A 15,639-nucleotide genomic window follows, 5' to 3' on the forward strand; every position below is an offset into this window, starting at 1 on the left:
AAAAAAAGGTTAAAGACCGCGTGTCGTTAGAGCAAAATGCAAAGACATAACCTGAATTAGTATTTTAAAATTTTTAGTTGAAGATTTACATACTTTCATAAAGACTATTGTTAAACTATTAACTTAAAATTAGAAGTTGTTGGTTTTCAATCATTTTTGATAAAAGATATTAATGGTTGGGTGAGTGGTTGGTTGGTTGGATTTATTGGCGCAAGGGGTTGTTAATGAAGAGTTTTTAAAGGTGGCAATGTGATAATGTTAACTTCGAAAATAAACTATCATTACTACGAAAAGTGAGATTTTTGAGACTTTAATTATATGAGATTCAAAGTTACTGCAATTTATTTTATTGAAGCTCAAATCCTTTATTTTGATAATAATTTCAAAAAATCTGCGTTATCTCTGTTTTAGAGCATTTAATTAGAGATAAAGCGTGTGACAGCTTAATCAAGGTGTGAGCAAGCATGTGACAGCATGGAAAAGCATACGAATCAAGCTTGTGAGAGCATAGAAAAACATGCAGAAAAGGAAATTTAAATTTATACTGTCTATATTAATAAATATCAAATGAATTACCGATTTTGTGCTTTAATCCCAGAAACGGTTAATATTATTACCAAAATAAAGGATTTGAGCTTTAATAAAATAAATTGCAGTAACTTTGAATGTCTATAAAGATTTCTCAAAAGAAAATTTATTAGATTAAAGAATAAAATACCCAAACAATTTCAATGTACTTTATAATTTTTAGTCTGAAATGGAAGAATTTGCATGTCCCAAATGAACAAAATTAGACAAGTTTTCCGATTTTTCAAAATTTAGTTACAATTTTAACCGAACGGTAAAACTGAATGCAACTTTTAGATTCCTAATAATTAAAATTAAAAATTAAATCTAGATTCCTAAAGGTAACATCCAAAATAATTCAATCTTATATAGTAATAAAGGGTAAAAAAGGAGGTATAGACATTTTTTTAATCTATTTATTTAAAATTTCATAACAAGAAAATGGTGGACAATCATATTAAAATTTATATATGCGACCCGCTTCCTTTTATCTCTCTTTTGAAAATGTGAATCCTAACTTTTAAAATCATGTATTTCGTCTATGAAAAAAAATTGCCTTAATGAAGTCTTTTTGAATTGTACGCTTTTAAAAAAAGTTTGTTAAATAAATTTCTTCTATGACCTATTGAGCATTACTTTTAAAAATCTGAAGATTTTGTTAACTTTTTAAAGTATTTTCTGAAATAATGAAAAAAAGCAAGTCAAATCTTTACTTATGACTTGCTTTTTTTTTTTTTTTTTTTTTTTTTTTTTTTTTTTTTAAATATATATATATGTGTGTGCTTTAAAAAATCCATTCAGTTTGCAAGAGATTTCAAGGCTGAAACTTGCAAGGAAAATAAAATTCGGCCGTGATTATTTTCGGCTGTGATAGTAATAATTGCCACTTTAATAATTCTTCTCATTTTAGCGCATTAATTTTTGTGTGTATCTTACGCCGACGCTTTCTACCTATGAATGTAGGTACGGTTTTTTTAGGGGGGGGGGATTTGAATTCGTTAAAGAATTGCAATATTAATATAAACAAAACATTTTATCAGTACTGAATTGTACGTAAAGCAAAAGACATCATAAATCGAAGACTTCTGAACAAATTACACATGCGAAGCAAGTGTCAAGGAACAAATTATCCATTCTTGTAATAATATCTTATATGAACACATATAGGGTGATCGCTAAAGACCTTTTCAGTCCTTTAAATACAAAACGGCGTCTCCTACAGCCAGGGAAGTAACATGTACCTATAGTAATGTGACTATGTTGATTTAATTGTGATAGGTTACAGCACCCACAACGACGAAATACGGCAGTTGTAAAAATAACTCTAAAAACAAAGGAGATTGATCGAAATGTCGAATTAGAAAAAATTATTCTATACCGTAATAAAAACACGGAAAACAATTACATGGAGTTACCTGTAAAACTTTCAGATATATTTGAGATTAAAATTGTGCAGTTTCCATTAAAAAGGGTTCTTCCGAAAACTGAAAAACTTGTCCTCAGTTTCCCCTACCCCGAGTACGTTTTTCAGATTTATTTTTTTACTATTATTTTTGTTTATATTCTTCGTTGCTTACATTCCATTTCGCCGTTGTTTAATTCGGAAAAACTGTATGATAATACCGGGGGCTACATTTTTTAATTTTAGGTGAACCCTTTTTCAAACCACTTGAAGTTCATAATTTTAATCGCAAATATCTCGGCCGATTTTACATATAACTCCAAGAAACTTTTCCCTGTGTTTTTACTACGGTATAAGGCATATTCTTCTAACTGGACTTTTTGGCTGATTTTCTTTCTTTCTTTCTTTTTCTTTTTAGTTATTTTTTTGTATTTTCCATATTTTGCAGCTAGAAAGGCTATAACTGTATGAATTAATAGAGCATAGTAACTTTACTATAGGTAAGCGTTATTTTCCTGCCTATACGAGACGCCGTTTTGAATTTAAAAGGCTTAAATGGACTCTCAAGATCACCTTGTATATGTTGTTTAGTAAAATAAAAACTGAAGATATGAAACATATTATAGCAAATATGACTATTCAAATAAATTTTAATATAATATTTAAAATTTCACAGACTTAAGAAGAAAACAAAATTTCCATAATCGTTAAAAGAAGCCAAGCTGTATTTTTTCGACAAAACTCCTTCAGTCAGAAAGCTCAGTGCAGATGCATCCAAAAATCTAAAAAAATCTCTCACTTTCACCAGACTTTTTAGTGTTAGCTGTAATTTTCAACCAACCAGTTTTGTTTCCATTTGTAAGTTTATTTAAATAAAAGCCTCTATTAAAAATGCAATTAAAAACCAAATGGTCAATGTCACCATGCGAACCGCATTTGCAATTTGATGAGAGGCTAGTTTGAAATAACATAAATACAAAAAAATATAGACCATGCAAAAAATATAGACCGTATATTTTTTATAGTCCATAGTCTATAAAAAATATATTACATATTCATTGATTATAATTAAATTAGGATCAACAGATCTAATTAAAACTTTTACGCGTATCCTTATTTCAGATTCTGTCCAATAGTTTTACCAGCTGTTCAGTATAAATTCTTGAGATTTATATTTTAAGAATAGGATTTAAAGACATGTATTTCCCCCCCCCCAAAAAAAAAATGTAGCAATTTTAACAAAACTGAGGTCGACTAGTTCTTTGTCTAGGACGCCAATATAGACCTTTACCTAAGAAAAACAGACTCTCTCTCGTTTTATTAATGAAATGTTTGAATTCAACACGAAAAAAGTGCATCGAAACTATGAAGGGGAAAGGAGACAATTTGGTTATTCTAGATTGAGGTTTATTCTTATTGAAAATATTTAGACCTGAAAACTTAAATTATTTCTTATTCATAGATATGCGAATGCATTAAAAGGTGATGAGTCTCTCTGCTGCTCTTGGTGGTTTGAATCAAATATTTAAAACATTTTACTTAACCAAAACCATGTTGTTTTGAATGGCGATAATACTGGCCTCACTGCTATTTATTCCAACTCAGATCAAATATTTCAATTCCACGCGCAAACCATTTTGTACGGTTTATTTTACCCAAACCAGATTGCTTTATTATTGTTTTCTTTTTAAATCAGAATCGGGAAAAATGAAGAAGAGAGAAAGAAATAGCTTGTTTTTGTCATGTGGACAAATGCATTTTCTTTTCCTTTTAGTAATTTATATCTAAAAGCACTTGGAATTACAAACATTTCCAAGTCAAAACTCCATTTACTTGTCACCCTCTGCTGCTTTTGTATCTGTGAAATTTCAAACAAATGCAGACAGAGTCTTTATCATGTTGTTTGGTCTAGTGGTCATCTGTAGGACGAACAAACAGAAAAACATCGTCAGATGATGGAAAATAGCTGGTAGAATCCATACTCCTGTTACCCCATATACCTACTTGCTAAGCCTTCAAGATAAGAAAAAAAATTTAGTAATTCCAGGAATGCCTTATCGGCATCCCTGAACGCTGCTCGTTTTATTCGGAAAGAATTCTTATCACAAGACGAACCCGGGGAATCGCTCCAGTACTTATTTATCCCGACCACTTCCCAAATCCTTGGGGAGGATACATTTTCAGTCGTCTGCCAACGCGGTGGTGTACATTTCACATATCTTGGGAGATAGCCTTCTCTAACAGTAAGTTCTTGTATGTACCATCTTATGGTCGTTCAGTAAAAGCAATTGGAATCTTGACAGTTTGGATGGCTACGCCAATAAATATGGGTAAATGATATTTTCGTATCACCATTTTAGGAAAGACAATAATTGTTTTTTCAATATCCTATGCGTTTTACATTCTCAGTAATTCTTACAGTAACATTCCTAGTTTCAAAAAAAAAAAAAAAAAAAAAAAAAACTATATGTGTGTGTGTGTACAATGTACATTTTCAATCAAAGACGGAGTGTAATTTAGAATGTTTATTGTCTTGGTGGTTGGTAGTATGCTTAGGTTTAGCAACACTGAATGGATGTTATTTTAAGAAAGAAATGCATTAATAGGTAGTTTCCATTCAAAACAGATACTACATCGCCAGTTAGGGAAGCGGACCTATCTTCCATTCGGATTGGAATGGGAGATATCTATCTTCCATTCCAATCCGGATGGAAGATAGGTGGATGTATAGGTGGATATATGGATGTGGATGTAAATGGACATGTCTATCAGCAATTTTTAATACTGCGAGACTTAATCGAATTGAGATGCACAACAATAAATCTTAGTTGAATAACGTCACAGAAGATTATTTTTAAGTTCTTAAAAAATTGTTCTTCTAGGAACTAAGGAGTGTTACGATAAAGTCGTATATTTCACATTTCTAATTAGACAACGTTTTTTGGTCTAATTTCTAATGGGAACACTATCTTGCACTCTTTTAGGGAAAATAACTAGATTTTTAACCATTTGGATGACAGTGCTAATAAAAATGGGCACATTTCAGTGTATTTAAATAGTCTCTAGAGGCCACATTTAAGAGGAAAGAAATAATTGCGTTTTCAATATAACAAGAATATCAGTAATTCATGAATCAGTGTATTCATGAGTAAATACGATTCATATGCTTATGTATTTAATGCATATAATCAGTGACAAAACTAATTCTATGATATAATTTAACATTTTGATTAGGCAAATAGTAGCTGTTTAAAGAAAATCTATTAAAACAAAAACAAAAAACATTGTTCCACATCCAAGGATTTTGTGCTCTATAGCCCATATTGGATCCTTAGTGGAATCGAATTTCGAATTAAAAATTCTCTGCTATCAAACTCTTTTTATCCCGGCTCAAAATGGCTAATGGTTTATAGCGCAGTAATTATTGATTTGATACCTCAAGATGATTCATTCTCTGTTAATATTAGAAAGTAGAAGTATTTGAAAAATTATTATTAATACTTTCTTCAAATTAGAGCCAATATAGTATCAAAAGCTAGACTTTAACAAATAAAATAATAGGTTATATGTTTATATTTGTTATAATTGAATTCAATTTATTTATACCAGATCCTATTTTTTAAATAATTCTAGACGTTATAAAACAATACAAGGAAAAATAACTATTTTAATAAAATTGTTAAATAGCCAAACAAAATTGATTATTTCAAATGTTAAAAGATGTTATAGAAAAATAAAAAAAGACACGAAACTCATTTTTCATGTTAAAATGCCAAACGAAAAATTATTTATAATATGGTAAAGGTGAAAAGCTCCTGGTAGTCCTCTAAATATATAAACGTTACTGTGGCTATTTTGAACAGATATTTTCGATTGCCCAACATTTTCATTTTTGACACTTACAATGTTTACTAGTTTAAGTGCTCAATTACTCAACTTTTCATACCACTTTCGAAATTCTTGATGCAACATGGACACAAAGATAAAAACTCAGAGCTCTCTCAGGTGAAATGTTTTTTTTATCAGCAAAGAAACGGTGACAGACACAGATTCTTAACCAAGGATTAAGAATATGTATCTAAAATCACTTTTCCCCAAAATATTACGTAAAGGTTTTCAAAGTCAAATCATCTTAGAGCTATTAAAAATTTTTTGAAGAGCTGACACTTCCATTTAGTTTGAAGATAAATCGGGAGATTATTTCTCTACCTATTTGCTGACGAAAAGATGAATAAAATGTATTATTATGCATTTTTAATTAATACATGAGAACTTGAAGCTAAAGCTTAGCTCTCCAATGAAATATATTAGACATCGAAGTTGTGAATAATAAAATATATTTAAAATTATTTTTGTTACTTCATTTCATTTGTACAGGATTTTATTAATTTAAGTATTCAAAGCGATGTCGAAGTAGATCCCAGCCTAACTTTCAAAAATGATCAAAACGACTGTATTCTCGCTAGGCAAAGAATTTTCCTGAATTTCATCTCAAAGATCATAACTATTATGCTCAAATAATTGGCTCTAACCGAATGAATTTGTCATGCATATCAAACGTCTCGAACATAACTATTATGCTCAAATAATTGGCTCTAACCGAATGAATTTGTCATGCATATCAAACGTCTCGAACATAACTATTATGCTCAAATAATTGGCGCTAACCGAATGAATTTGTCATGCATATCAAACGTCTCGAACCGAGGAATTAAAATTAACACTGCCATTCAATATTACACCACAAAAGAATTTCTTCTATCAATGAATACTTTTAATAAAATTCTAAAAATAGAAACAGAAATTCCAAGCCCATCAGTTAGATTTCATAACTCTAAAAGACATTACTCAATTAAAGGAAAAGTATTAATTACTGCTTTACCTTCAACTCCTGAGAAAAATATCCAAAATTCATGATTTAATGATATTAGTCATTAAAGAATAATTAATATATTTCATTCATAGCCAGTGTCATTTTCCGCCGTGTATTTGTATTATATTGCAAATAGGATTATGGGATTAGGCCTGTATGAGGCATGGGTTCCATCTACTCAAGATTTCTTTATTATTTAAAGCAACTCAATGCCACTGAAGAAAAAGCAAGAATTCTCCTGTACTTAGTAAATGGCAGGATAGATGCACTTCCGGTTTTCAAACTTTTTAACACTGTCTCCAAAGTCAGTGCCAAAAAATAGTAATGTCTGTTCAGTCGTTTCCCTGTAACTTAAAAAAAAGAAAGAAAGAAAGAAAAGCCATTAACCTGACAAATACAGAATAGAGTATACAAAGATCTAATAACTACAAAAAGTTAAATCTTAAAAATACACGCGAAAAAAGGCAGAGAAAGTTCTTTCCAAACATTTCACGAACAATTTTTCAAGAACAGCAGATTATCTTAAGGTTGTTCAAGTTATTTTGAAGCTCCCACATGGCCTGGAGATACATCAAAGGATTATCTCATAGACTGCTTCGCGATGAAAGGACATGTGGTGTGTACCTCTTCTTATCTCTCAGTGGCAGGCAAATGGGAGCAAGCATTTTAACAGTAGGAGGTCTCCCTTTCGATAGGGTTGAGTAAATAACTTCGGATCCTTAAAAAACTTCTGGGTTAACTTAATCGAAAGGGTATCAGTTTATCAGATTTATGGGCGCCATTTACTCGCCCGTTTGTTTGGGTGAAAAGTGTCAATAACAAGCAATCTGCAAACATGTCAGAGATTAAATATTTTCAATACTGGTAAGTGACGAATGCTCTCATTAAAACAGGAATGACATTTCTTTTTAAAGATTGATAAAAGGCTGCCTTACCAATAATTTCATCCAAGGCTTATCTTTCTCTTTAATTAACAGTATTATTTTTGCATGTTCCATTACAAGATGATGTATGTATATATTCAGTTAAAAGATGGCTTTAATCACGACTTCTGATAACTGTTTCCCTCGTCTATTGTTTTCCGTAAAGAACATTTTCAGCGTACGTTTTTCTATACGCTGCGTTCTATACGTTTAGAGTGATTAATTGGTTATCTTTAATATAATCAGCAGTTATTATTAATAACAACCGATTTAAATGTATTATAAATATTAATAATAACCAAATAATCAAATTGTCCTCAATATCAGCATTTTATAAAAATTAGATATTGATTATAAATAAAAATTATACAATTTTTTAAATTTTTTAATAGTTTTTCACCTATAATTTAAGCAAAAGAAAATTCACACGAGAAAAAAGAGCTTTCGCTTTATTTTATATGTCATTTAATTAAGCTTTATTTAACTAAGCATTACAGGTTTTCATAACTTTATTGCTTATTTTTATTTGTTTGCCATTTTGAAATACAATGCATTGTTGCAGGAGGGAAATATAAATGACGTCATAGTCTAAATTAAAATCAAATGTTAAATGGCATGCATAATGACATTTGTTATTGGACTGTGACAAATTTATTTAAAAAAATTTAGAGAAATAAAACCTAAACAAATGAAATAAATCACAAGTAAGTTAATATGATAATTGCTTTTGATTGAATTAATAATATTATATAATATCAGCTTTAATGATGTTAATTTATTTTGAAAGGCTAATATAATAATATAAAGCAAATATCGATAAAATAACTAATTAACAATGTTAAAATAGCGTTAAAAATTTAGTAGGTAAAATTGCTGCCGCGCGGATTAATACTCTACCTTGCAAAAAAAAAAAAAAAAAAAGTAACTAGCTCAAAAAGATATTACTTATCTCGTGAATTAAATAAAGTATTTCGTCCTTATTAACCTATTGGCTTACAAAGGCGGTAATTCACCGGTCGCTCAAAAAATATATAACAAAATGTATCATATAAGTTTTATAATAGTACAATAAATTATAAAAAAGGTAATAAACTTCATAAGCGCCTAATCAACTGTTAAAATATGCTTTTTTTAATGAAAATATGTATTGGTCTTTTAAATATTTCCTGAACCCCCACCCCAGGAATTTTGACTATTAGAAAAATGGAAGTCAATGCGTCAGTTTTCATTTGCACTTGCAATGTAAATATATATATATATATATATATTAAAAAATCGGTGAAAAGAGGCCAAAGAACTATAGAAAACATTCTAATATAATAGACTTATATGTCCAAACCTTTATTTTCAATAATTTTGAAAATAAAATGAGCTTAATTCCTGTCTTTTTACGCAAATGTCCCCATTTTGTCTTCATTCATTTGCAAATTATTGACTTTTGAAGCTGTTCCTAACTTCTGTATCACCCTGCTTATCATTATACTTTAAAATAATAAAACATACTGGTAAAAGTGTACAAGAACTATGAAATCCTTAGGAGATTCCAGAATAGACTCGAATTCTTAAAATAAAATTGGAATATTTCCGATAACTGAATTTGTTTGTTTCTGCTCAAATTTACGAATTCGGTAACATATCAGCGAGCAATAGAGTCCTCGTGTTAGAAATAATATAAAGAGAAAAAAAATTAATAGTTAGTAAAAAGTCAAGTAATTAAATAAGGCATTGTATATTTGAATTTCTTGAAACTTGGCACTTATTAATTCAGAAACAACTCTACGAAAATGTATTAGGATTGAACCAGTGCATTTATCTAACCTTATTAACCTTTTAATTCTTGGTTTAAGTTGACGTTCCATATATATTGTCTATTCATCGGCTCTTTTTGATGTTAAATATTTTAAAAGCTCCTTTCGCATTAAAATATGTTAAAGTACTTTTTTGAAAATATTACAAAATATGTTGTATCGTAGTCCCAAAATTTCACTGATGGGAAACATAACACAGAAGGAAAAAAACTAAAAAAGAAAAAAGAAACTATCAGAGAAAAATATAGTTTATATTTTATTCCATTTTCCTGGAGGAAGACTCCAAATGAGATAAATTGTGTGGGAGTGTAAAAACCTAAATTACAAGCAATATATGAAAAAAAGCACCATAATATCCATAGAAAAAAAATAATATTGGTGACACAAAACCAAAAAAGTGAATTTCTAAATATTATGGCAAATAAAACGTCCTTTAAAGTGTTAAGTGTGAGTTTTCCCCAAATGAATATGATAAATCAAAATGATATGAATAATAAAACTTGATGTTTATTAAAAGCCGCATATCATATTAAATTATATTGGATAAACAAATACTATAATTGACAGAATATTTAGTTAAAAATAAATAAAAAGTCAACTTTAATATACCTGGTAAATTTAACATTCATTTTGTAATTTGGTAATTGGCTGTCAACTGGTAATTTTGTCAATTATTAAGAAATTTAATTTATTTAGTAGGAAAAACTAATTTATTCAGTAGTTCGTCGATTGTTTTATCTTACATCTCGCCCTCGAATGCATTAAAATTCTGTTACGCAACACCATGAGCTAACGCGGCCTTCGGTTAAACGAACTTAATTGAAATAAACAGGAAAAACATAAAGGTCTTTTTATTTATTACAAATGGACAAAAATGTTGCAAAATCTGGTTTTGCCGCCAAAGCGACGATCTGGTAGCGTGAGGCGATTCTTCGCCAAATCGAGGAAACGCAAGGCGAACAGGGGGGTCAAAGGGAAAGTATTAAGAAGTGGGCTTCTTCGACCCCGAACCCAAACATTGTCCGTCTGTCTTCTAAGATGCGTTACTTTGTGTTAGTGCTCGCTGCTTTTTGCGTTGGGAGTATTCGCGGTGAAAATGTTCTCATGGAATCTGTTTTCGCCGTTACTGCATGCCGGTCAGCTTGTCTTGATCAAGTAAGAGGAATCTTTCAATTTCTATTATTTTTTCCCCTTCTGTATAATGATGATGGTTTTCTTTTTAATCATTTGTTGTCAATGGTCCATCTCTGCAATATATTTTATTGTGAGCCCTAAAAATAATAATGACACAAAAACTACAGCACATGTTTTTCAAAGTTAGTTAGAAACTAAGCAATTTGTTAATAGGTTAAGATTACTTAGATATGCGGTTTTGCAGCATTTTTTTTTTAATTCTTTCCCTAATGCCTTTTGAATATTTTCAAAACCGTTTGGAGGGTGAGAATTATGACGAATGTAGCAATTCAGATTATTGTCTAATGTTTTATGGATATTGTCTAATGTTTTATTTTATGGATATTGTGTAATGTTTTATGGATATTATCTAATGTTTTATGGATATTATCTAATGTTTTATGGATAAGTCTTACCAACTTTCAAATAAGAAATACAGTATTTAATTGACTTGAATTTACTACTGTTTAGCTAGAAATTATTCTATTACTACGATTTTACTTAAACACAGTTAAAAAAAATGTGCACTATGAAAATGTGAAGCAAGTTCTAAAGCAACTTAGAACATATTGCTTGCATATTATTCAATGAGAAAAAATTTAAACATACGCAGCATGAATATTATGTTTTTTTTATGGTTATTTCCTTTTAAAAAAACTGTGCTCTTCTACGATAGACAAAAAATAAAAATAAATATAGCAAAGTTTATTAACAGTTTTTAAAATCCATAACGAAATAAAATTCATTTAGTTATTTATTGATTATTAAAACTATTACGCAATGTACGATCTTCGTTATTTTCTCCTGAGAGAGCTGTTCTAAATCGTCCAACTTTTAAATCCATGTTTTAAATTAATTTTCTTTGAAAACAATATTATTTAAATTTTTCATTTCATATCACTTACTACAATTTGTCATATTAATTTTTTTTCGAAAATTTTATTAGAAATCAACGAACTATTTTTTATAGACTACCCTATTTCTTCAAAATGTACAATGATATCTGAAATCAGGAACGGTTTTTGAAATTTTCTTTGTAAGTTTTCTAGTCTACACAATGGTTTGTGTTTGTCTGAATGCGAAATGATTTAAAAATGATTATACGCTACATTCTATTCATGAATTAGAGTTGAACATTTGATTATTCAAGAAATGTTATGCTTAGTCAATTAAATTCTAATTAACAAATGAGGACCATGATTCAATGATAAATCCAGATTATAATTCAGAAATATTCTCTGCTAATCTCTGCTCTAACTAATATCTGAATTTTTTACATAGATAATTCACTTCTTGTTGACTCCGCGAAGCATCCATGAACTATTTTTTTTAGTGTACAATAATGTACTGTCAACAACGCAAACTAATTTAACTGTACATTCCTCTTTTGATGCGTAGGTGTACAGAAAATATTTCGATTCTCTTTTAATTCATAAACAATATTTCTGTAAAACGACATTTCAGGTTAGAGAACACGAAACGACATAAAACAGGAATATTACAAAAAGGGCCTAAATTAACATTCAAAATATTGAGTAAATGTGTAAAGATACGTTAGGTGACCCCCCCCCCTTCAAGGTGGGATGTCAAAGATCACACAGAACTGTCTAGACAGCTTCACAGAGCTGTCCTATTTCAGTTTGAAAGCGATTATATTAAAAGAAAGACATTTGGTTTAAAAAAGTATACTGAAAATTTGATTAACGACGGCTTGTAATTCAATTTTTTGCACGTTAGCATTGATTAATGTTTTATTACTGTTAATCCCCCTTCCTTTACTTCACTTTACGTCACTTTTTTAGTCTCGCCCTTAAAGGGCATGATTAAATTTTTAAAAAATGAGATAGAGATCGTGAGAAATGAAAATTCCTCATTCTCTGTCCGAAATCTTTGGGAAAAAAAAATCTTTTGATAACAATGATTATAATTTTCTGTTTACAAATCTACTTGAAATTCAAACCAGCCTAAAACAGTATCCATGCTCTTCACAAAATTAGGTAACAAAATTTGTGGTTTTCATTGTGTAATAATATTTATTTCTTACTTCCTTATGATCGTATTTTTTAGTTTGTTCACGCTTAGTTTTTCCACCTCCCCCCCTTGAAAATTGAAATAATAATAATAATAATCAGAAATCGTTTTAATTCGAATTACATGATTATTAATTATTATTATTGACTAAAATATTATTTATGTTTCAAAGGTAAAAAAAAATAATAAAAAGTAAATAAATAATTATTTGAAGAAAGCAGTAAAATACGAAATTGTTTCATTTCGAGCGAAGCATTTAAATCTAACATTTACTATCATTAATTCTTTTAAAGTGTACTCTTTGCAAAATCTTAATTTCAATAATTTTCTCAGCTGTTTCCTCCATTTTATTCTACAGAATTTCTTTAACAAGCCCATGTTATGTAGTTTAAAAATTTAAAAAATATATATTTTCCTTCGATTTTTGGGTATACCATGATAGACTTCATCCCGCCAATGTAAGACAGTATTTCTCGATTATAAACCTTAAAATTTATTTATGTGTATAGACATAATCCTTTACTCTTAGTGAAGACAAACTCATTTCTTTTCGTTTTCTTCCTCTTCTTTTCCTTCTTCCATAAGTCAATTATCAGCATCGAAGATACTCAAAATATTTCAAAACCTACTTCACTATCTCACTAGAGGGATGGGATCACATACTTCTCTCTATAAGGCATGTGCACCAAATCCCTTAGGTGTTAAAAACCGAATCTAATCCAAATTCACCGACTACAGAACTGTCCGTCATTTGTCATCGTTATTTTCTCACGTAATCTGAAACCCTAAGATTTCCAGAAGCTGACAGCTCATTTAAGAGTGGTCCAGTTCCTGAAGAAGGCGACCGAGTTCAATTGACAGACAGGGGCTGTTAACATCTAATCTACTAGTAAAAATACGAGAATCTCATTTATTTCGAAATATATATCTTGGATCTCAGCAGCAAGGCTTATCCTCCCCATTTGGGGACTGGTACAGACTTATGCCCCCCCCCCTGGAACCATCTGTTTGTAGTCCCCAGCGTGGGATTCTCGAAAACGGAGAAGCTGGCCCAGAAAGATTAAATGATAGCAGGTCAAAGAAGGTTAATAACGCGTCCTTCCCCTCCCTGGTAGAGCATGCCACAGCAAATCTGACAGCGTCATGTTTGGCAGAACCCTCAACTGCCTCTCTGAGGGATTAGAGCATTACGTCAAAATTCTGACAAATTTCGGAGCTATAGATGGATTTGGCTAAAAAAAGAATCCTGAACTGGAAATATTGGGATTACTTGCCTTGCGTTGAACGATAAAAATAGATTGTGTTTAATATCTGGGCTTCTTTTAACATTTTTCACTGGCGACCCCTTTTTGGGAGAAAAACGTTTTCGCTACTATTTTTTCATAATAATAAATTTAAAAAGAAAGTGTTAATGAATGTTTGATAATAATGATTTTAAAAAAACGTTCAGCAATACATTTAATGAAGCTTTCTAAATTAAGATAAGAGCATTCACATTTTCGTTTAGGGATATTAAATACTTTTTTGAAACGATAAAACACAAAAATTTTTCGAAACCCCAATATTGCCTTGTTCTACTTTATTTGCTGTCGAAATCCATAGGTTAAGAAATCTTTTCATTGGATACTATGGTTCTATTTTTTATTTTGAAGATCTCTGATTTTTTATATCATATAACAATATTAATTATATTTAAAATAGTTATTATTTCATTTTTAGCATACTGATCTAGTCAAGACGGAGAAGAAATGCAAAGATGATCTTAATTGCTCTATGGTAAGTTTCTACCATTATTATTTGTCATTAAAAGAAAAAAAATACTATTAAAGCAAAAGTCACCCATGTTAAGAAAGCTTTAGATATCATATAAACCTCAACATTATAAGCATATTTTTATATTCTTAATTTTAAAAAAAAGAGCCAACCGTGTAAAAACATTTGTACGAGAAAAGTAATATAAAGACTGTAATAAGATTAAAACTTATAAAAAAAAATCTGAATTAAAATTTGAGCCTTCTCAACTAGCCTTTATGCTTAATAAATCTGAGTTATTTTTTTATATTTATACATTCATTAGTTCGTTTGATTTTATCAACGATAGAAATAATGATTACTTTCACAAATATGGTTTTGGATGATGGAGAATTTTTTATAATACGCCTTAAAGAAGAAAATTTTACATTTTTGTTAATAATAAAGAGTTTTTTTCGGCATTTTCACTCCAAGAAAAAGGATTTTAACGTTTGTCCATATTTGACTACTAAGGACATATTGAACTATGAAGGACTTTCATAATTTTATTTTCATTTATTTCATTCATTATTTCTGAAGTTAAAAAAAAAATTGAAAAATATTCTTCACAGTTTTTATTATTATTATGAAATATATCATTAGAGCTGCAAGTTTTTTTTATGACTTCACTTCACTACAGGGTACCAGAGGCTAGATTAGCTGATTTATTTCAAAATTTTTTGTCATTCACTTGCTAAGCTTGTCCCCTCCCCCTGTAAAGCCAATTTAACACAATAACTTTCAACAACGAAAAAAAAAAAAAAAATTGAAAGAGATAAACCACTTTTAAGACAGAATATCAAATATTCTTTCTTAGAGTTGGATTTTTTTTGTTGTTGTTGCCGATCGAATTTCAAAAACTATTTAAAAATAATCATGAATTAACCAATTTAAAGTCAGGTATGAAAAATGAGAAAGCCGGTTCAGCATCTTGGAGAATTTCGAAACTTGATTCTATTAATTAGTTTTAAAAACACCTTCATTGTTTAAAAACATTAATTTCATATATTCAGATATGACACATTTCCGCGAAAACGAAGATTGCAGCGGTATTAACAATGGACGCATTTT

At 29.7% G+C, this 15,639-nt stretch overlaps 1 protein-coding gene across 2 annotated transcripts in view; it reads left to right on the forward strand.

Moving 5' to 3' along the window:
- LOC129958919 (uncharacterized) overlaps positions 1 to 15,639 on the forward strand; it is a 49,406-nt gene that overhangs the window by 16,206 nt on the left and 17,561 nt on the right. Inside the window, exons 1-2 of one of the 2 annotated variants that reach the window (XM_056071659.1) lie at positions 10,604 to 10,728; positions 14,497 to 14,553. In XM_056071659.1, coding sequence (XP_055927634.1) covers positions 10,612 to 10,728; positions 14,497 to 14,553 — 174 coding nt within the window. In that variant the 5' untranslated portion in view covers positions 10,604 to 10,611. Of the gene's footprint in view, positions 1 to 10,603; positions 10,729 to 14,496; positions 14,554 to 15,639 lie in introns of those variants that run through there. The other variant, XM_056071660.1, reaches the window with a different exon arrangement.

This window comes from Argiope bruennichi, chromosome X1 (genome assembly GCF_947563725.1).
Source record: "Argiope bruennichi chromosome X1, qqArgBrue1.1, whole genome shotgun sequence".
In the NCBI taxonomy this organism is placed as follows: Eukaryota; Metazoa; Arthropoda; class Arachnida; order Araneae; family Araneidae; genus Argiope; species Argiope bruennichi.